The sequence below is a fragment of the Muscardinus avellanarius genome (genome assembly GCF_963383645.1).
Source record: "Muscardinus avellanarius genome assembly, chromosome: 1".
In the NCBI taxonomy this organism is placed as follows: Eukaryota; Metazoa; Chordata; class Mammalia; order Rodentia; family Gliridae; genus Muscardinus; species Muscardinus avellanarius.
Genome location: NC_137786.1, coordinates 133,219,071 through 133,239,952, shown reverse-complemented (window position 1 = coordinate 133,239,952; position 20,882 = coordinate 133,219,071). Strand labels below are relative to the sequence as shown.

The window sequence follows — 20,882 nt, the reverse complement described above, 5'->3', positions numbered from 1 at the left end:
AGCATACTGCTAGGTTATCAAAGGTTGTAAAACACTGAATATGATAGAAATCTTGGAATTCATCTGATGCAATTTTATATTTGCTAGAAAAAAGGATAATTGAGACTTAGATTGCTGAATATACTTGCTCAAAAATCACATAGCATATTAGTTAAAAAAAAAAACAGAATAAACTGAGGTTATATCCTAGGTCTTCTAATCCTAGGTCTAATTTAATTTTTTTTAAATTTTCTTACTACCAACATAAAGTAGTAGAAGGTCATGAGTATAAAGTGTTTTCCAAGGTGAGTAGGCTAGCAGAAAACAGGAAGAGATAAGCTTTTAGTGAAAGGTAACTTAATCATAGCCCAAGTTAGATGAGCGAGGGAGACAGATTCACCTAGAATAGCCAAAGCTACAGAGCTCTTGACAAAAAAGTTTTCAAAAAGACACTTCCACCCTCAGGAGCAAAGACTCTGTTCACTGAATGCACAACTCCTAATCCTCTCGTCTCAGCTGGCTGCCAGAGCTGAGTGTGTGAGCAGTGCTATCTCCCTGCAATGCTTCAGAGCCCAGACCTTTATGCTCTATGGAGTGTGCAGAGCATCTCTGCTTGTTTCCTGCATGCCAATTGGGCTGAGCCAGTGGGTATTTTGCCTGGAAACGAATACAAGCATTTTGAAAACATTAACAAACGTTGATAATTAACATCATTGTTATGTGGATGTTCTGATGGGAAATAATAGAGAAACAGGCTATGAGAGAGAGAGGAGAGAGAGAGAGAGAGAGAGAGAGAGAGAGAGAGAGAGAGAGAGAGAGAGAGAGAGAATCAAAGAAAAGAAAGAAAGGAAGTTGGCTTGTCTTTAGAAACTGGGCTACGCATTTCTTTAAAAGGGCATTTCCCCAATATCTTAGAAAGACCCCAGGGCTATTTCTTTTATTATCTGGGCCATCTAAACCATTTCATAAAGCTCCAGGTCTGGCATCTGGTCTGCTGAGGCTTTGAGCCAGGATCCCTTAAACCTTAGCTGAGTTTCTACCCAGCAACTAGCACTGCAGCCTCCTCTGTTGGCTTTGGCATAAATCATCTGCTATTGTCTCTCTCCCCAAAGGAAAGTGCAGCTGATCAGTCATGTGCTCTTAGAAAACAATTGCACACAGGATCTTTCTTGACACTGAGTTCAGTATAGTCCTGCATCTAAGGGTTCACAGCCCACTAGATTTCATTCAATTAAAAATGTGGATGTTGGGAGAGCTGCACATGGATTAATATGTCAGTAGCAGCCAAGCCCCAATGCCAGATAGCAGATTTTTCAAATACCATCATACGATGGCTACCAGGTTTATCATCCAAACCGGTACACATTTTATTTAGGAGAGGGTACTAAGGATTCAATCCAGAGGCATTCTACCTCCGAGATACTACCTCAGTACTTTTATTTTGAAACAGGATTTTGCTAAGATGCTGAAGCTGTCCTTCAACCTACAATCCTTCTGTTTTAGCCCCTTAAGTACTGGGATTGCAGGTATGTGCCACTGTGCCCGGCAGACCAGTACACTTTCGAGAGAGGAAGGCTGAAATTAATACTATGTTGGGAAGACAAGTGTTAACTGGGATTGTTCCAGGCAAACCTAACTATATGGTCAATCTATAAAAACAACAAAAGCCTCCTTCATGTTGCAATAAAACATATAGCTATGTGCTACTAAAGGATATGGATGTGTCATGAGAGGTATATATTAGGCAATTCCATTGTGTGAACTCCATAGGGTGCACTTGTGGTCAATCACTGCACATGACCTCTGGATTCAATCAAGAGATATAGTAAACACAAGGTGTATGAGGCTGACACTTGCAGAACATGGCACACATATAGTAAACTTATAAGCAGGAGTATGCTCTAAAACATCTATAAAAGGTATAGTCCAGTAAATGCATATACCAGTGGCATAGCTGTTTATAATCATTAGGAAGTATTGTGTACTGTACATAATTGGATGTGCTATACTTTCATACACCTGGCAGCATAGTAGATTTGTTTGCATCAGCTTCACCACAACATATGAGTAACGCAGTGCACTATGACATTATGACAGTTAGGATGTTCCTAGAGGACAGGGATTTTTCACTCTGTTGAAAGCACATGGGACCACCATCTTTATATGGTGCAGAACTGTAAATTAATCCCCAGGGGAAAGGCGTCAGATGGGATAGGTGTTAGAAGAAAAGTCTTAATTCTTTCCAAAGCACACAATGGGTAAAACACTCTGATGTTGCTCTATTACTATAAATACTTGAAGAGTTTGTGCTCTACCCAACCCTGGCAGATTTTACCTCGGTAGCTCTGCTGTGGGATCATGAAGTCACCTTTGCAAAGTGCCTGCAGGCAATTCTGGCATTGCATATCCACTGATGGCACTGTGGTTCAAGATACTTCTCTTCGTATAAAACATTGTTTTCCTCCAGAAGCTGGGCCTGGGTGACTGGCAGTGCCTGCTTAGGCTACTGCAGGCAAAATAAAATCCGACTTTCTTCAGATTCATAAACACAAGCAGCAGTGTTTCATTCAATTCCTTGATCAAGATTTTTACTGCTGTTATTGCTTAATCATTAATTTTTTAAGCAGTATTCATTGCTCAGAACTCCTTTTCTTTTCTTTTCTTTTTTTTTTTTTTGAGTTTTCAATACTGAAATAAATAACTGTTTAGAGTGTATATATAGTAGTAATGAGAAGAAAATCTGATCCAGGCATGGTGGTGTATGACTTTAATCTCAGTACTTGGGAGGCTGAGACAGGAGAATTATAGGTTCTCAGCCAGCCTCAGCTACTTAGTGCAGCCTTCTGCAACTTAGTAAGACCCTGTTTCAAAATAAAGAATAAAAAATAATGGTGGGGGTATAGCTCAGAAGTAGAATGTCCTTGGGTTCAATATTCAGTACTACAGAAAAATAAAAACAAAAAATAAAATAAAAAGGGCTAGGGATGTAGCTCAGAGGAAGGAGAGAAGGAAGAAAGGAAACCCTATAAATCATATCAAGTACTGTGTACATTTCTATCACACTGTACCTCATAGTGATATATAATTTAAAATGCAACAATAAGAGTATATTAAAATAAAATCTATAAAATAAAAGTCATTTAAATATCCACAAATATTTTGTCAATAACAACTATTTAGGCTCTGCTATCTAAAAATTATTTTTCTTTCAATCTCTACATTGTTTTGCTTGGAAGTATTTGTAGTATTTATACTGAAATACTTTTTTAGAATATAACTACTTTTTAAAGCAATTACATTATTCTGTTCATCAAGTGGATTTGAGCTTCTATTCTCAAAAATCTCATTCATTCTCTCTCTCCATGCCCCTCTGCCTTGCTCTTGTCTCTATTCAACTTCTTTTTTCCTTTTCTGGCACATGTCCTATACTTTCATTTAAAGGGAAAGTGTCATATCCGCTTAGGTACCCTTGCTATTTCTGTATCATACACTCAGAACCACTCCTAGTGGGTCAAAAGTATCATCTAGTGTCTAAAAACCTTGCAACCTAATTCTTTTTTTTTAACGTATTTGTTAAAGATATACTAAAGTCATGTGAACTAAAGGATGCATTTCGTTGTTACTCTTCTTATTGTTTAATGTATGAGTGCTTATTTATCCAAAGGCCAATTTTTTTGGGTACCACATAGACAATAAACAATATACTCATGGGTATAGGCATACTCAAAAATAGACAACAGACACCTATTTTATAGCTTTCACTTGCCATATATCATATCCCCACAGATACAGGCCTAAAGAGTTACACATATTTTCTAAACATAGTGCCAGATTTAAATTTCTAGAAACCAAAACATAGGTATCTGTCCTGTGGCAGTGAGTAATAGATTACAGAATTGAGCACAGAAATAGAAGCTTATACAGCAGAGGATATCTAGGACAGGGTCCACCAGTCATGGCTGACACTGAATCAATTGATTCAGGTGGCTACTTGTTGCTGTGAGGAAGATTCTGCATCAGACATAATCTTTGCTTATTTCTTAGGGGGGAACAGGACACAAAATACTAAACTCTTTGCCCATTTTCCTAACCATATACAGAATAAACCTCTATTTTCTAATTTATACTGGGACTAAGCAAGGTAACGAAAATAGATTTCTTTTATTATTCTCTAAGTGTTCTGCCTCAAAATGATTTCAATTATTTTTATTTATTTTTTTTATTGAAAGTGAATGATATGCATTGAAACTATGCTTGGTGCCCTCTCCTCCCCCCCTGCCCCCCCCTAACAATGAGTGTCCAGGGTAACCATTCATTCTTTTACACATGTTCGGATATAGTTCCTCTATTAATCAAGTTCAGCCTTCTTCCTCTCCTATCCTTCCATTCAAACTTTGCTGTGATTTCCCTTCCCTTATCTGGAGTCCCACTAGTAGTCCCAATGCTCCCTAGTTTGGGCATATTAGAGAAAACATATGCCCCTTTTCTTTCTGTGCTTGGCTGATCTCATGTAACATAATGCTTTCCAGGACCTTCCATCTTCTTGCAAATGACGTTATTTTGTTCTTCTTTATAGCTGAATAGAATTCCATTGTGTGTATTTCCCATAATTTTAAAATCCATTCATCTGTTCATGGAGACCTGGGTTGGTTCCATATTTGGGCTATTACAAATTCTACTGCTATGAACTGCTATAAACATAGGTATGCATATGTTGCTGTAGTTCTCTGGTTTCAACCCCTTTGGAAAAATACCCAGGAGTGGTAGACCTGGATTATATGGTGGATCTATTCCCAGTTTCCTAAGGAATCTCCACACCAATCTTCATAGTGGCTGAACTAGTTTGCACCCCCACCAACAGTGTAAAAGAGTTCTGCTTTCCCCACATCCTCGCCAGTATTTGTTGTTATTTGATTTATGCTTGCCAATCTGACTGGGGTCAGATGGAATCTCAGTGTAGTTTTGATTTGCATCTCCCTGATGGCTAATGATGTAGAACATCTTTTCATGTGTCTATTGACCATTTGTATCTCTCATTTTGTAAATTATCTATTCAGTTCAGTTGCCCATTTCTTGATTGGGTTGTTTGTTTTTCTAGAGTAGAGTCTTTTGAGCTCTTATCATATTCTGGATATTAGTCCTCTATCAGAGTGGTGGCTGGTAAAGATATTCTCCCATTCTGTAGGCTTCCTCTTTAAGTTATTGATGGTTTCCTTTGATGAGAAGAAACTTTTTAGGTTGATGCCATCCCACTTGTTAATTCTTGCTTTAATTTCCTGAGCTTTGGAGGTCTTGTTGAGAAAGTTACGGCCTGTACTTGTATGTTGTAGTGTTGAGCCTATGCCTTCCTCTAATAACTTCAGTCTCTGGTCTAATTCCTAAGTGTTTGATCCATCTCACATTGATTCCTGTGCACAGTGAGAAGTAACGATTTAGTTCCATCTTTCTACAAATGGATAGCCAGTTCTCTCAGCACCATTTGTTGAAAAGGCTGTCCTTTCTCCAGCATATGAGTTTGGCCCCTTTGTCAAAGATTAATTGACGGTAGGGCAACCTAATTCTTTCTACACTTAATGAACCCATATCAGTAAAAAAAAAGAACATAAGCCCTGTCTTTCTAAATGTATGCATTCATTATGTGTTGGAAAGAAGCTACTCTTTTCTCTATGCTACCTGTGGAAGTATTTGGGGCTTCTGAAACTGGAGAAGGGCAGGGTTCATTATATCTAGTCATGGAGCACTGCTTCTGTCACCCTCGCAACAACCACAAAGGGGAGGATTTGGGAAACTCACTATCCCTGGGAATTCCTCTGGGGCCCCATATATGGAAACATTATTTGTAATATGGCTTTGCTGGCACATTGTAATTCTGCATCATATTAAGGTTCAAAGTGATACAAACATACATGCACACAGTACTTGGTATATTTCCTTCTGCATTCCACCCCACTTCTCCCTCCCCATACATGTTAGTGAGTTTGGTAGTGATACCTTCATATATGCACATAACATTATTTGAATCCTTTTTCCACCTCCCCAATCTCTTCCTACTTTTCTACTGGTTTCTCTCCCCATTTATCTGATGTCCTTTTTGTTTCCTGTTTTCTCTCTAGTTTCCACATGTTGTAAGAGAAACATTCAAGCCTTGACTTTCTGAGACCTGCATAATATTCTCTAGTTCCATCTATTTCCCTGAAAATGACATAATTTTTTCTTCTTTATGGCTGAGTAGAATTCCATTGTGTGTATAAACCACATTTTCCTTGTCCATTCATCTGTGGACAGACACCTAGATTGGTTCTATAATTTGGCTTTTGTGAATTGTGCTGCTATAAACATGGATATGCACGTATCACTCTAAAATTCTGACTTTAATTCTTTTGGAAAGGTGGCTCCACTTCTAATTTTAAAAGGAACCTCATTAATAATCTTCAGAGTGTTTGTACTAATTTATGGTCCCACTAACAGTGGGAGTTCCTGTTTTCGAGTTCCTGTTTTCCCACATCTTCACTAGCATTGATGTACTCCTTCCCCCATTGGAAGCTCAGGGAACTTCTGTGGGAACACATTGATCTTGTCATTAGACATGTCACCATAAGCCTTGAGGAAGGCAGTTAGCACAGGCACCTTGGCTAGAACAAGTCCTTCCTCCCTGAGAGAAGGTCCTGGCATCCAAATCTCAAAAAATGTTGCCTGAGCCTAAAGACAAAGTGCTTTTGTCAGTGCTAGCCAGTGAGACATCGACCAGGAGCTCAGCCTCCAAACCAAAATGACTTTAGCACAATTTAATTGGTTGTATTAATTAAGAGAAAATGAAATAGTGAGTTTATCACACTTTTCATTAACTCCAGTGCAGTGAAGGGAACACCATATCTGGAAGCAGGAAAGAAGCAGGCAAGGATGTGATGCACCCCTCTCCACAGTCTTCAGTTTAATTAAGCAGGGGGAGTTCAGAGTTGCTTATTGCCAGCAGTGTTTGAGGGAGAGTTAAGAGGTGGGAGACAACAGAGTGTGGAGAGGAGATTTGCAGAAAAATTAAGGAGAAAAAAAGACATGATAAAATAAGAAAGGAAGAGGGGAGTTTCATTCAAATTCTGAATGTCCAGATATCTAGCCAGCAGGTGTGATGTGAATGCACATTGTACATTCAGCCCTTACAGGATGCAAAGAAATGGAAAAAAGTCATTCCTACTCAGGGTGCTTGCAACTTAATGTGATGCCCATTGTATGGAATGAAGAGAAAACAGCACAAGCCTCAGGTTATGTGGGCCAAATTGTGTTCCAAAGGGTAAAACTTGACCCCAATTCCAAATTCAAGAATGTTTCAAATGTTGATATTCTTCAAAAGAAGAGAGCTCCTGTGTCAGGAGACATGTGGTTAAGAAACCTGCTAGGAGATTTCTAGGAGGAAGGAACCCAATTCCCAGGCCTGGGTTTTCTGGAAGGTGGCTTTCTTCCACCCCATTTTCTCCTCATCTCCCCACATGGGGTGAGTGACTACAGTACTTGGTAAGGATGTCCCTTAAGCATCACTTGGGTCTCCTTAAGCAGGAGTGACGCTGTCATCTAGAGGTGAGGACAGCAGTGAGTCCTCCTCACCCTGTCCTTCACGTTCCTCACAGATTTTTGGGTTCCAGTGGTCGAGCACCAAGCAGTGTCCCAGGGAAAGCCAGCTCTCCTCCATGCACAGGGAGAAAGGCAGAGACCACATGGCAGCTTTAGAGCCCAAGCCCAGACTGCAGTCCAGCTCCCCCAATCTCTCCATTTACACATGACTCATTTTGGTAATAATATTCTATTGGCCCAAATCCTGGCTCGCAGGAAGGCTGAGTGGCAGGATCAGTGCACACCTCACCACAAGAACTTCTGCCACACTCTGTCTCACCCTACGCAACTCATAGGCAAAGAGCTGTCGGATAAGCGACTCCAAATAGCCTGTGTCCTTCTTGGGCCTATCTTGCTCCAGACGTCCCTAGCAGCATTTCCTGGCAAATGCACAAGCTGTCAGCCAATGCACATGTCTTATAAGCATAACATACTCTTGACGGGAGAAATATCTTTGTTCATTGATAGCTTGCATTGCCTCTTGGTTTCAGTGAGTGGGAAAGGGTATTTTCCAATGTAGATCTAAAGGCCTCATTGTAGCCTAACAGGTGAGAAGCACCCACACAGTAACTATAGAGTATGATTCCGACTTTCCAAATTTAGGACTGTCAAGGATCATCTGAAAGAGTCCTTCTTGCTGGGCATCAGAGAAACTCCTTTTCTTACTTTTCCAAAAACTTCTTATTGGGTCCAAATTGACCACAGTGGTGCCCATATTCCCTCACATCCACTGGCTTCCTTCCAGCCATTCGTTTTTCCTCCCATTCTCTCTTCCTCTAAACTCCCCTTCCTCACTGCCACCCTCCTCCCTGCTCTCCTCTGCTGCTTACTCCTCCATGACACTCACCCCAGGGCATATTTCCCTGTGAGGCACCTCCTGACAGGTCTCATGGCAAAAGCTGTGACAGGTGCTGGCATTTAACCACACAGCACAGTTTCTGTAGATGGAGCCACAGCTGTATGTATCAGATTCAGAGGGATGGTAGAGATGGGGACACCTAGGGAGAATTTTTTAGTCATTTCTCAAGGAGGGGCCAGGTGAGGCTTGCCTAGAGATGAGAGTGATTGTTTGATGATGCATATATCTAGTGGAGGGACAGGCTACCTAAAATTGTTCCCAGGATTTTTCATAGAGAAGAGAAAATGTCCCATCCGAAAGAAAAAGTGGGAGTCTAAAATCTTTGACATCCCTCATATTCCCAACTTTATTGCTTTTAGGAATTGACTGTGGAAATGAAAGGGAAAACTATAAGAGCACTGGCCATGATGTAGCTGGCACAGAGCACAGGAAAAGAGGAAGGAGGTTGGGAGGCCTCTGGACTTTTTTCCCCTGGACTTTCTATTTGATCTCTCCCCCTGCCCTCAGGATGTTTATATTTCTTCCAACTGTGATAGATTTTTCTTAGCTACATTGCTTTATGTGAGGGATCCAGAAATGCCAAAAATTTATTGAATATTGAGACTAAAATGCAGAAAAATACAAGCTTCTTTAGATTCTGGGCTCATGAGGTTGCTCATTTCCCAGGATGGAGGGTCTTGCTTTCTTTGCCATCTTTGCAGTATATTGAGCGTCCAATAAAACACCTCACTTAAAATAGGTATGAGTAAAATAACTGCTGTGACCTCAAGGGCAGCAGGCCAGGCCAGGATCCTTCTCCTTCTGACCCCATCTCTCTCCCTTCCCTCTAATTCTAGCATGGAGCCATGACTGATCGTGGGTGCTCTGTGCTCTTCCTATTCTGTGACTGTGTTGTGTCAGAATGTGCATTCCTGCACAGGAAGCCTGCTTTCGTCCACAGAAGCATGAGCGCGCTCAGCCTATCCCCAGGCGTGCAACCTATGTCTGAGAGGGTGACCTCCCACATTCCTGATAAATGTCCCCATTTGTATCCTTGCAGATCTTAATCTTGCTAATATAATGAGCTGAACTTATCTTCTTAGAAACGCTCCTTCTTGGAAAAAAAATAATACCCTTTTAAAAATATATTTTTGCCACTGATTGAGACTCGGCTTTCTGTTGCTTCCAATTCTGTTCTGAATGCTTAGGGCAAGTTCATAATGCCTCTGGGTTGCTGCCTCATTATTGGATATTGCACCATAAAGAAAAACTTTTGGACAGACATGAAGCTCCTATTTCTGTCTGTTTATTTTTCTGGAAAAAAATACTTATAGCCTTAAAAAAAAAAAAGCTATAGCCTTAAGAATGTTTCTTTGAATGTGTCCCTAAAATCTTCCAGTGGCTCCCTGGCAATCTCACCTGTACCAGCTCTGTATTTCCTCTGCTTCTTTTCTTCTTCCTCTCCTGTGCTTCCCTCAGACCTTGCTTCCTTCCCTTGTTTATCTCTATAACTCTACAATCAGCAATGTGGCTTCCTGGAAGCTAGAAAAGAGGATTAAAATATTTATTGTCTTCTGCCCCCTTTTCTCTGGCATGGAATCAAAATTTTGCATTTCATCTGGAACTGGAGAGGGCAGACTCTTAGGACTCAGAAATTTAGCAGCCTAGGTTGGCAATGTTTTAAAAATTTCACCCAGAGCCACACGCTTGTAATCCCTGCCCTTGGGAGGCGGAGACAGGATGATCGTGCAGGTTTGAAGCCAGCCATGCTGGCGTAACAGAACCTGTTTCAAAAATATAAAATAGGTCTGGGAGTGTAGCCCGGAGGTAGAAGGGCTTCCAGGAACACCAGTACCACCAAAAAAAAAAAAAAAAAAAAAAAAATTCACCCAGCATTCAAAGTAGTTAAGGATATCTACATTAGCTTTTCTGTGCCTCTTCCTATTTTTCAGCAAATAATTCTGTTTTTGGATGCATACTTTCTGGTCTTTTGATATTCAATGAAAAATTTAACTCCAACAGTCTTGATACCCAGCCTGTTTATTTTCTGAGCCCTAAACCCTTAAGACAGTATATCTTTTAAAATGCAAGCTCCATGGGGCCCTTGGCATGAGAGGTGCTTGGTGTATTTTCTTAATCAGCTGACTACTTCAAGATGGTGCTGGTCAGCTCCATGTTAGTATGACAGATAACTTGAGATAATCAACTTACAAAAAAAAGGTTATTTTGCCTTGCAGTTTTAGATGTTTGAGTTCATGAGTAGTTGTTTTGGATCTTGAGATAAGGTAGCTCATTATAGAGGGAGCATATGGCTAAGAAGAACCACTTGTTTCATGGCCAGTAAACAAAGAGATGAGAGAGAAAGAGAAAGAGAGAGAGAGAGGGAGAGAGAGAGAGAGAGAGAGAGAGAGAGAGGATTTTGTTGTCCTCTTTCAGGGCACACTCGCAATGACCTAAAGAACACTCACCAGGTCACATCTCATAGTTTTAGCCAACACCTAAATAGTTCCAAGCTAAGACCACGCCTTCAATGCACAGGCCTTGGGGGACACTTGAGATCCAAACTGAAGCAGAGACCTGCTTGGTCAGAATGTGTGAGAGAGCAAACCCAAGAGCCGTGCTGCATGGCGCCCAAAGGCTTTGATGCTCAGTCTCCAACAGCAACATCTGGCACTTATTGGAAATATAGAACTCCAGACCCTACTCCTGACCTGCTGACACAAGTCTTTATTTCTACAAAACTTCCTGAGGAATTTATATGCAAATTAAAAGCCAAGCAGTGGTACTTTATCCTGCAAACTAGACCAAATTAGTTTACTCACTTAATGAGGTAATATTACCCTAATGATCCTTATAGCACATGAAAGATACATTTTCTTCCTTTATTTACTATCACATACCTGTCCCATAAAAACAGCATTATAGATAGTGAAAATAAATGTCCACACTCCAGAGGGTAGCCCTGTTTTCTGGTAATTTCCCACCAAGAGCTCATGATGTGTTGTTCTACCTGTCCAAATGCACATGGGCTTCTTCGTACCTTGAAGCCACTCCTCCCTCTGTGCTGATCAACATGTCTCAGTTGCTTGACATTCACCGATGATGCTTATGCACCTGGCCAATGTCCACTGTGCAGCCTGAGCGGGGTCTTTTTTGTTCTCCCCATGGAAAAGGAAATTATACCCTGCCTGAATTTCCTGCCAGTCCCATGGCAGGTACCTCGTTTGTTTGGTTAAATGTGGTATGGTTTAATTGCTTGCAGCAAATATTCTGTGGTACATTTTTTAAAAATAGTGGAATTTTAGTCAGAGAAAGCCAGACTTCCCATCCTGCCATGTTTATTCATGGTAGAAAAAGTAAGGAGAGACTGAGAATTCATTTGCATGTTTCATTTCATTGTTGTTCCATCCTTAAAAATACTCACATTGGTCAGCCAGCATTGTTTCAATATGAAAGATAAGATTTATCTTCTTAGACTTCCCAAAATAAGTAATCTTAGAATCCCTTTCAACTCTGAGATTCTGTAAGTCTAAAAGAAAAAAAGGAAAAAGGATAAAATGTTTCCATTTCTCTAATGAAGCTTGAGGAGTTGGAATATGAACTAGTCTGGATAACTGAATTGAACATGGCTATTCGGATAGAGAGTTTTGAGCTGTAACACTGCCCTGAAGCCATACCAAATTGAATCCTATTTCAGGACCCAGGAGGCACCATGTTCTGGAAACTTTCTGCAAAAATGTCTAAGCTTCCCTCTGGTTATTCGAGAATAGTTGGGGCCAGCCATCCATTCAGGAGAGGCACTGAGATCTTAATGCTGAGAGCATGGGCTCTTCAGCCCCAATTCTATCAGAGGCTCTTCCATCCTGCATCTGTCAGCCTGTCTCCACATGAGCTTGACAAGCCCCACCCCCCAGCTCTAAACTTTACACCTGCAGAATTGTCCTTTGGCCTTGTCACCAGATTCAAACTCTGAGAAGTGGATGTTATAGATGGAGTATTTTATTGGCCAATATATTAGTTTTTATGGCATTGCATGGAATTAAGATACCAGAGGGTTGCTGATTTGGGGTGAATTGAATTGTTTATATAAATATGATACCATGAAAAAATACTATTCTGGACCCCCACACCTGTTAGGGATGGTTTTGGCAACCAGAATCCAGTGACTGACATTGCATCCTAGGTGGACATGATTGAGGATTGAGGTGGGGAAGGCAGCCACCCCCACAAAGAAAGTGGTCTGAGGATGTGGACTGGGTGACTGGTGGTAACTACCCAACACTCAGACTTGAAGCAGAGTGAGAGTGCTAGAACATCTGATCCCCATCCCGCAGACACCCACCCTCTGGGTCCACACCTGTTGTGGACCCAAATTTGGTTGCATAAGCATCCACTGGATCAGAACATAGGGGGTTGGTTAAGTCATCAAGAGTTGATATGTGTTTGAAGAAAGAGTATCTGATCTCTTCACTTCAAACTCCAGGGAATGGGTGAGAGATAATATAGAGGGACCATATTGTTATAAAGGCATATAATTTGGATAAACACAAAGCCAATTCTACAAACCCAGGACCCAGGAGGCACCATATTCTGTAAATTTTCTGTAAAAATTTCTAAGCTTCCCTCTGGTTATCTGAGAATAGCTGGGGCCAGCAATACCATTCAGGAGAGGCACTGAGATCTTATGCTGGGAGCATGGGCTCTTCAGCCCCGATTCTTTCTACCAAAGGCTCTTCCATCCTACACCTGTCAGCCTGTCTCCACATGTTTTGAATCATGAATCACAAATATCACAAGTGCTTGAGAGTGAGGCCTCCAGGATGCCCCACAAAATCAGGTGCTAAAACCCCAAAGCTGTTCTAGTAACCACAGACTATCTATTACATCTACTACATAATAGTCATGAGGTACTTCCTCTCTGGTCTATCTTCTCCATCACAGTTTTTAAACAGTTCATTTTTTTAATTGTCAAAAGTTGTGTTTATTTATTGTGCACAACATGATGTTTTAAAGAATATATATACACACATATATAGTAGAATTGCTCAATTGAGCTAATTATTCTCCTTCTGTCACTGAAACTGAACTTACTGCTTTGACTTTATTTGAATATACCAATAATGGTGTACATGCCTGTTTTTATCATGTTAAACCTATGATGTATATTTTCAATGCACCGGTAGTCATTTTTTAAATATAAAATATTTACTTATTTGTTCTACAAGTGGATTTTAGCTTATATTCTCTATATAAAGGCACTCCTACACAGTGAAGATATTAAGATATTTTTATATAACAAAAAACCAAAAACTAAAATTATTCTACATGCTATTTATGTAAATAATGGTGAATTTCTTTGAAATATCAAAAATGTTTTAATGTGGTATGGTATTTATTATACTTTATCAATCCTCATAGAAGTCATTTAAGAAACATATTGGATATTCCTTTCTTTTTAAATGTGCAGCAACAAGTAAAGTGACTGAGCTGAAAACAGCCTGTGACTCAAAGAATTTCTTTTTTCCTAGTGCCCTATATTTTTGACTTGATGTTCAAACTCTATTATTCTGGCCTTTCCTATTCTATATACAACTTCTAGATGTGAATATGGTTCCGCCCCTGGTTTAACAGTTTCCCTGTTGTTTTTCTGTCTATTTTTTTCTCCTTGAAGGCCAGGGCTTTGTGAGCGAGGATGAATACCTGGAGATCTCTGACATTAAGCGTGACCAGTCTGGGGAGTATGAATGCAGCGCCTTGAATGATGTGGCCGCACCCGATGTGCGGAAAGTAAAAATCACTGTAAACTGTGAGTTGACCCACTGCCCAGGAGTTCCAGGTTAAAGGAGGGCAGAGAGATCGAGGGACAAGCCAGTAGTGCCAATGGCGTTGTCTAAAAGACCTACCCTCAAGTGCCTGCCTGTGACAGGAAAGGATTCTATCAGGGAACTTTGCCCCATCCCATCCCTGCCTCCATTGGCTTTTGTCTCTAGATTTTTCTTGGGACCGTTAGAGGTTTCAGCTAGTGAGAACATCTGATAACTTAGAATTTGGCTGAAACCTGAATGAGATGATAGCATAAATGCAGTATCTTCAGGAAAAAAGTTATATTTTAAATAGTTAATTTACTGGGAGGGAAGGAGAGAGAGAGAAGTGTCACAAGACATAGCAAGTGGCTGGGTGCACCATTCATTTCTTTTGTGGAATCACCCTATATGGTTTTTGTTTCTTTGTTTTCTTGCTCACTTTATACCACAGACCCTCCCTATATCTCAAAAGCCAAGAACACTGGCGTTTCAGTTGGTCAGAAGGGCATCTTGAGCTGTGAAGCCTCTGCAGTCCCCATGGCTGAATTCCAGTGGTTCAAGGAAGACACCAGGTATCTCAAGGCACCAGGGAAGCTCCAAAGCAGCCCTGATGGGGCCATCTCACGGGGAGGAAGATGACAATGTGCAGGGATAGATGAGGCAACACAAAAATTTGTTACAGTGTTCTTTATAAAAGGGGAAAGCTGGGAAGTCCATAAAATGAATCAACCATCTTTAAAAGAATCCGAGATCAAACACATGGAAGGGTGTAATGACTCAAAGCCATCAAGTTTAGTCTTTTGCACACGTCTATCCTTTTATTGCCTTGGTGAAGGCTGTAGTACTTAAGGGTTGTGTTGGAGGGACTGGCTTAGTTAGAGTAAAGGGTTTAGAGGAAGAAAGAATTTTTGCATAATTAATCTGAGATCTTTGCATTCTCTCAGTGTCTTCTGTCTGCTGCTGGCATCCATGTGCAGGACCAGACCAGCAGTGCCTTCTCTTGTTACAGGTTAGCCACTGGCCTGGATGGAGTGAGAATTGAGAACAAAGGCCACATGTCCACTCTGACTTTTTTCAATGTCTCAGAGAAGGATTATGGAAACTATACTTGTGTGGCTACAAACAAGCTTGGGAACACCAATGCCAGTATCACGCTGTATGGTGAGTGCAGGACAGCTGGATACAGTGCTTCTCCACGAGGGGGCATTTGGAGAACTCTGGAGGGAGGGAGACACAATCTACTTGGCCTGTGCCCATCCATCGTGCTCAAACTGTCACTCTCAGATAAGAACCACTCTTCCTTGTCATTCCCTTGCCATGAGGTATCATGGTGTTTGCAAGTTAATGTTCCTGGTCATTGAAAGGCAATGTTTGCCCCTGACCCCCAAAAAAAAATGTACACTGAATTTTGAATCACCTTGAATGAGGAATTCATAGGAAAATAGAACTATGGGACAGTTTGATTATAGTACCTTCACAAGGTCTTTGGGAATGACCTAAATGCAATTTTAAGATGAGAGTACCTTCTGCAGTCAGATTTCTGGAGTTGCATTTGCAGGGTTAAACTAAATCAACTTTTGCCATCATGATTCTCATGCTGATTGCCATTCCATGTTCTCATTCACTGCTGGCCAATGGAGCAGAGTCTGGGCCCTCGCCAGATGACTGTTCTGTTCACAACCTGAACATGAGAAGATTTTCTGAAGTCATAGCTCCCATTTGGTGGAGGCACCTCCAACTAGTTCTCAGGAGCCATGATTGGCCTCCTTGGAAGATCTATCTCCTCCTTCACTCCATCTTCCCATATTACTGCTTTCATATTTTCATGCAACATTTCACACCAGGGGCCAGGGCCGGCTTATTTGTGAAATTTTGTGTGTGTATGTATGTGTTTATTTGCCAAGGTTTGGTTAGGGGGAGGATCCAATGCATAGGATGCAAAGGGATCCTTATTTTTTCATGTACACCTCAGACCCAAACAAGCTTTCAACACTGACATTAACTAAACTTTGTCCACCAACCATCTGAAATGTGTGATCTATGTCTTTTGTTTTCTCTCTGCATTGTGTGTGCATTGTGCTGTGTGTGTCTTAGAAATAAGCCCCTCATCAGCAGTGGCAGGTGGGTACAGCATGTTCCTTCCTTCCTCTGCCTGCCTGAATGCCTATGCTTTTGTATTTAAGCCTTCTTCAAAGATAGGCTTGCCTGCTCCCCTCCCTGGTGCACTTTTCCATAGTGGATAGACTTCAAGGGGTTTGGTTTGCACAGTTTGGATAACAAGCATGTAGAATATGATGGCTGTCACACATGCAGTAATGAAATATCATTACAGATCTCAGGGGAAGAGGTTTGAGCCCCCCAAATAATAAACTTCCTCTTGGCTGACTCTAACAAGGATGATTATTTTTGCTATTCCTGAGCACAGCAACACCAAGAAGAACTGTGCCCAGAGACCAAATGGATTATTATATGGCTGTCTCTAAGGAGAAATAACCCTAGTATGAATGTTTCATTCTTTGAGCTCAAGGCAAAGAGGGATACTGACTTGGTTCTGAGGACTTTATTTTAAGATAGAAGCACTTGGGGTTATGATATCTACTTTTTACCAAATATCTACTGGTTTACAGGCCTTGTATTTATGCTGTGCAGGACAGATTATTAACTACATTTTACAGATAAGTAAGAGGATGGCCTAAGAGCTTGGGCAACACAGAAGACTGAAGAACACATAGCTAATGGACAGGCACCAGATGAGATGCAGAACCAGGCTTCTTCATTAAGTACTGGAATATTCACTCAGTGATTTAACTCTGTGTGTGTGTGTGTGTGTGTGTGTGTGTGTGTGTGTGTGTGTGAGAGAGAGAGAGAGAGAGAGAGAGAGAGAGAGAGAGAGAGAGAGAGAGAGACTCACTTCTCACTTATACATTAGAATTCAACAGCTGGTACTCCACTTTCAGAGGTGAAAGACTCACAGCCCTACTTTTCTAAGAGTCAAACTTGGTCACATGTCAAGTGATAACTTTTGAATTTTTGAGACCTAGAATCAACTCTGCAACTGCTATTTTCCCAGCTCTGGATCCATGGCAATCACAGACAGAGCCCCCCAGAGCCTTGTTGACCATGCCCATCACTTAGTTTTGATACCACGGGAGGGAATGGGCAGTATGCTTTTCTGCCTCTGACCTTCACTTACTCCTTCAGTTAATAGGATTGCCAGTAGCAGAAAATAGGTTAACAGAAGGGCCTAGGAGTGACAACCAGATAACTTGAGTTCTCGTCCCTCTCTGCCATTAGCTAAGTAAAGAGGTGTGCCATAGAGAATAACAGAGGCCAGGTACACTAAAACTATATTAATCTTCCCAGGCTGCTATAACAGAATGCCACTGATCAGGTAGCGTAAGTGACATACCTCTATTTCCTTACCATTCTGGAGGCTAGAAGTCCAAGATACAGGATCAGATAGCTCAGTTTTAGTGGGGGCCTTCTCCTGGGATCCTATACTGCTGTGTCCTCACAAAGCTTTTCCTCTGAGTTCTCATGGGGAGCAAGAGAGAAAATTCACTAGTGTCCCTTCTTAAAAGGCCACTAATAGTGTTGGATCACAGCCCCACCCCTGTGATCTCCTTTAACCTGAGCCTATTTTCTCACAGGCTCTGTCTCCAAGTACAGTCACACTGAAGGTTAGAGGTTCAGCATCAAGAACTGTAGGGCACAATTCAGTTTATAGTAAAGACAGTGATTCACATCCCAATGTAGCCACATGTCAGTCATATAAACTATAGAGCCTTCCTTTTCTCATATGCTATCAAGATTTTAATACCTGCCTCAAAACACCTTTGAGAGGATTAAATAGTGGTATCCATAAATGGGTTTAGATGTGTGATTCTGACAACACTCAGGCTTCAGTTTACTGAGTTGAAACTGGGACAATGTTTCCCTGGCCTGCTGAGTGTATCTGAATTGCCAATAGAATAATATTCATACAAGTGATGTGACTAACTGAAAATTCTTTTATACATGATGGACACTGATTTATCTCAGTACCCACTAGCTCTTTCTCTGACAGGGCCCATCTCATTTTTACTTCAGTTTACACACCTGCCAGAATTATGGTGCAGGTAGACACCTTCTTTTTCTCCACTAAAGTCTCCTTTGAACTTTAATCTCTGTAATTCATCTGATCTCAATCTCCCCAGTTAGGTTACACTTACCATCATCTTTCTTGAAGAAAGCCTTCCCTGACCTCTCTGAGATCAGCTCCCCAGCACACACCCTCTCTACCCTAATTCCTACTGCTGCACTCACACTGTGTACTACTCAACATTCCTCCAACAAATATGTGTTCATATCCTGCCAGGAGAAGGCTCTGTTCCAAGTGATAAGGACACAGGAGAGATACAATAGACTCCTTGTTACTATAGAATTTACCTTCCAATGGCAATTTTGCTTTGGTGTAAGTTATTTTGCCTGATTTAAGTCTTTCTTCCCCAATAAAATGCAAGCTTCATGAACACAGGTACCATGTCTGGCTTGATCCTTAGATCCTTACTTGGAGATGCATATGGATCAGTAGGTCAGGAAGGTTTTGTAGCTGAATGAATGCGTGGGTCTATGCAGATATCAAAAGGTTCTGTTGGTGAAGCTTAAAATCGAGCTGTAGGAATTGAGATGTGACAGGTCTGAGAGGTTCTATTAATTCAGACTGTACTGTTCATCACGGACTGAATAGCTTTGAGAAAGTCAGTCTTCATGGGCCTTGCTATTTCTGGAGCCTTTTGGGTGAGATATCTCATGCAACCTAATTTTCTGACAGTAAGACTGAATGTGAGTAGATTGAGCAACAGATCAGAGTAGTGATGTAAATTTGGTCCATGACTGCTCTTTCTAAAGCTCAGTATCTCATACTTATGGCTGATGATAACCATAAGCCCCTTCCTATGTTAAATGCCAAAATACTGTATATTTTACATATTATATCTTACATGAGTCAATGAAGTAAGTGCTTATATATGTACATGTAAAGAAATTAAGAAGTTAGACAGGTGACTCAAATCACACATGAACTGTGATTTGGATCTATATACTCTGTTGCCAGTACCTGAGCTCTTCACTACTATTTCCATCCAATTCAAAATACTTGCCAATCGATCATGGATATGGCAGGTAATCTTAATGGAACCTCACTTGAATAACTCACCTGCTAATACCTAGTTCCTGTGTCAAATTCTTTCCTCACTTATCTACCCCAGAACCCATTCAATTAAAGAACATGCTTTACATTTAAAACCCATATACTCATATTTACCAAATACACACACACCATTCCCCATTTGTATTAATCCTCACAGCTATAAGTCTGTTGTTTCCAGAGCCCCCTTTAACTCTGCTCCTGACATCCCAACACTTAACTTGGCAGATACCTCTTTCTTTCATTTTTCTTTTCTTTTTTTTTTTTTTTTGGTGGTACTGGGGTTCCTGGAAGCCCTTCTACCTCCGGGATACACTCCCAGACCTACTTTATATTTTTGAAACAGGGTCTCTTAAGCCAGCACGGCTGGCTTCGAACCGGTGCGATCCTCCTGTCTCCACCTCCCAAGCACGGGGATTACAAGCGTGCACCACCACGCCCGGCCCTGGCAAAACACCTTTTACTTATTTCTACACCTACATGTAAGAACAAAGAAAAATGGGATGAAAACAATATCAAAAGAATGCAAAAAGACAAGATTGTGGAGACAATGGGTTGGTGAGTGGGTTGAAACAGGAAATGACTAGGAAAAGTGTAAATTAGCATAGTAGGCAGGTTATCAGCAAAGACCAGTCAGCATCTGCATCAGTGTGAAGCATGTTTTCCTCATCAGATCAGTTGCCTTCCTGGCACAGAGCCGCAGAGGCAGAGATGTCATCTAAGTTGAGCTCCAACTCCAGCAGCCTGTGAGACACCCACTTTCCTCCACCCCAGGCAACTGCAGGTTACAGAAAATCAAAATATACAGAGGCAAGTGCCAGTGACTAGGAGAACTCTGTTACAGACAAGCTATCATGCTGTTCTGTCCCTCAGTTGTCTGTGACATACATTCACAGCAGAAACAAGAGCACTCGGCTTACCTATTTCTTTCAGTCTACATTCAGAGTTGGGATGCAGCTCAGTGGTAAAGCGTTTGCCTTGCATGTGCAATACCCAGGGATCCACCCCCAGTACCAAAAAAGAAACACAAACAAAATCTCTATTCAGAATTTGGTAAATAATGAGGATACAGGATAAGTAGCTGATATCCAAAGCTACCATCTGGTTTGTAACCTTGGATGTGGCGGGATAGCATGCTGCACTATGGAAAAGCAGCTTGCTCCAAGTATTCATAAGCATTACTGAGTGGATGAAGCCATTGGAAAAGCCACCTGGAACCCTGGCACCTTGAAGTCTTGCCAGGTCTATAAGCAGCATGGGATGGCCAGGCTGAACTTGTTGGCTGCTGCCAACAAATCACTCACTCTTTCTTCACATGCCACTCTACTGTGACTCCACTGGGTGTCAAGTAAGAGACCCTATCCCTCTGTCCTTAGAGTGCAAAGAAGAGTCTGGACTTGATTATGTTGGCCCTGCAAAGAGTGGGATGTGCTTAATGAGGCATGTAAATGCCTGGATTACTGGAGCT

At 41.2% G+C, this 20,882-nt stretch overlaps 1 protein-coding gene across 4 annotated transcripts in view; it reads left to right on the top strand.

Moving 5' to 3' along the window:
* Positions 1-20,882, top strand: part of OPCML (opioid binding protein/cell adhesion molecule like) — a gene marked incomplete at both ends in the record, with an annotated part of 1,238,220 nt that overhangs the window by 1,204,631 nt on the left and 12,707 nt on the right. For 2 of the 4 annotated variants that reach the window (XM_080694965.1, XM_080694964.1), the window contains 4 exons: positions 14,094-14,228; positions 14,678-14,798; positions 15,236-15,387; positions 16,321-16,347. In XM_080694965.1, the coding sequence (XP_080551091.1) occupies positions 14,094-14,228; positions 14,678-14,798; positions 15,236-15,387; positions 16,321-16,347 (435 nt within the window). The remainder of the gene's footprint in view (positions 1-14,093; positions 14,229-14,677; positions 14,799-15,235; positions 15,388-16,320; positions 16,348-20,882) is intronic. The other 2 variants (XM_080694966.1, XM_080694963.1) reach the window with 1 other exon arrangement.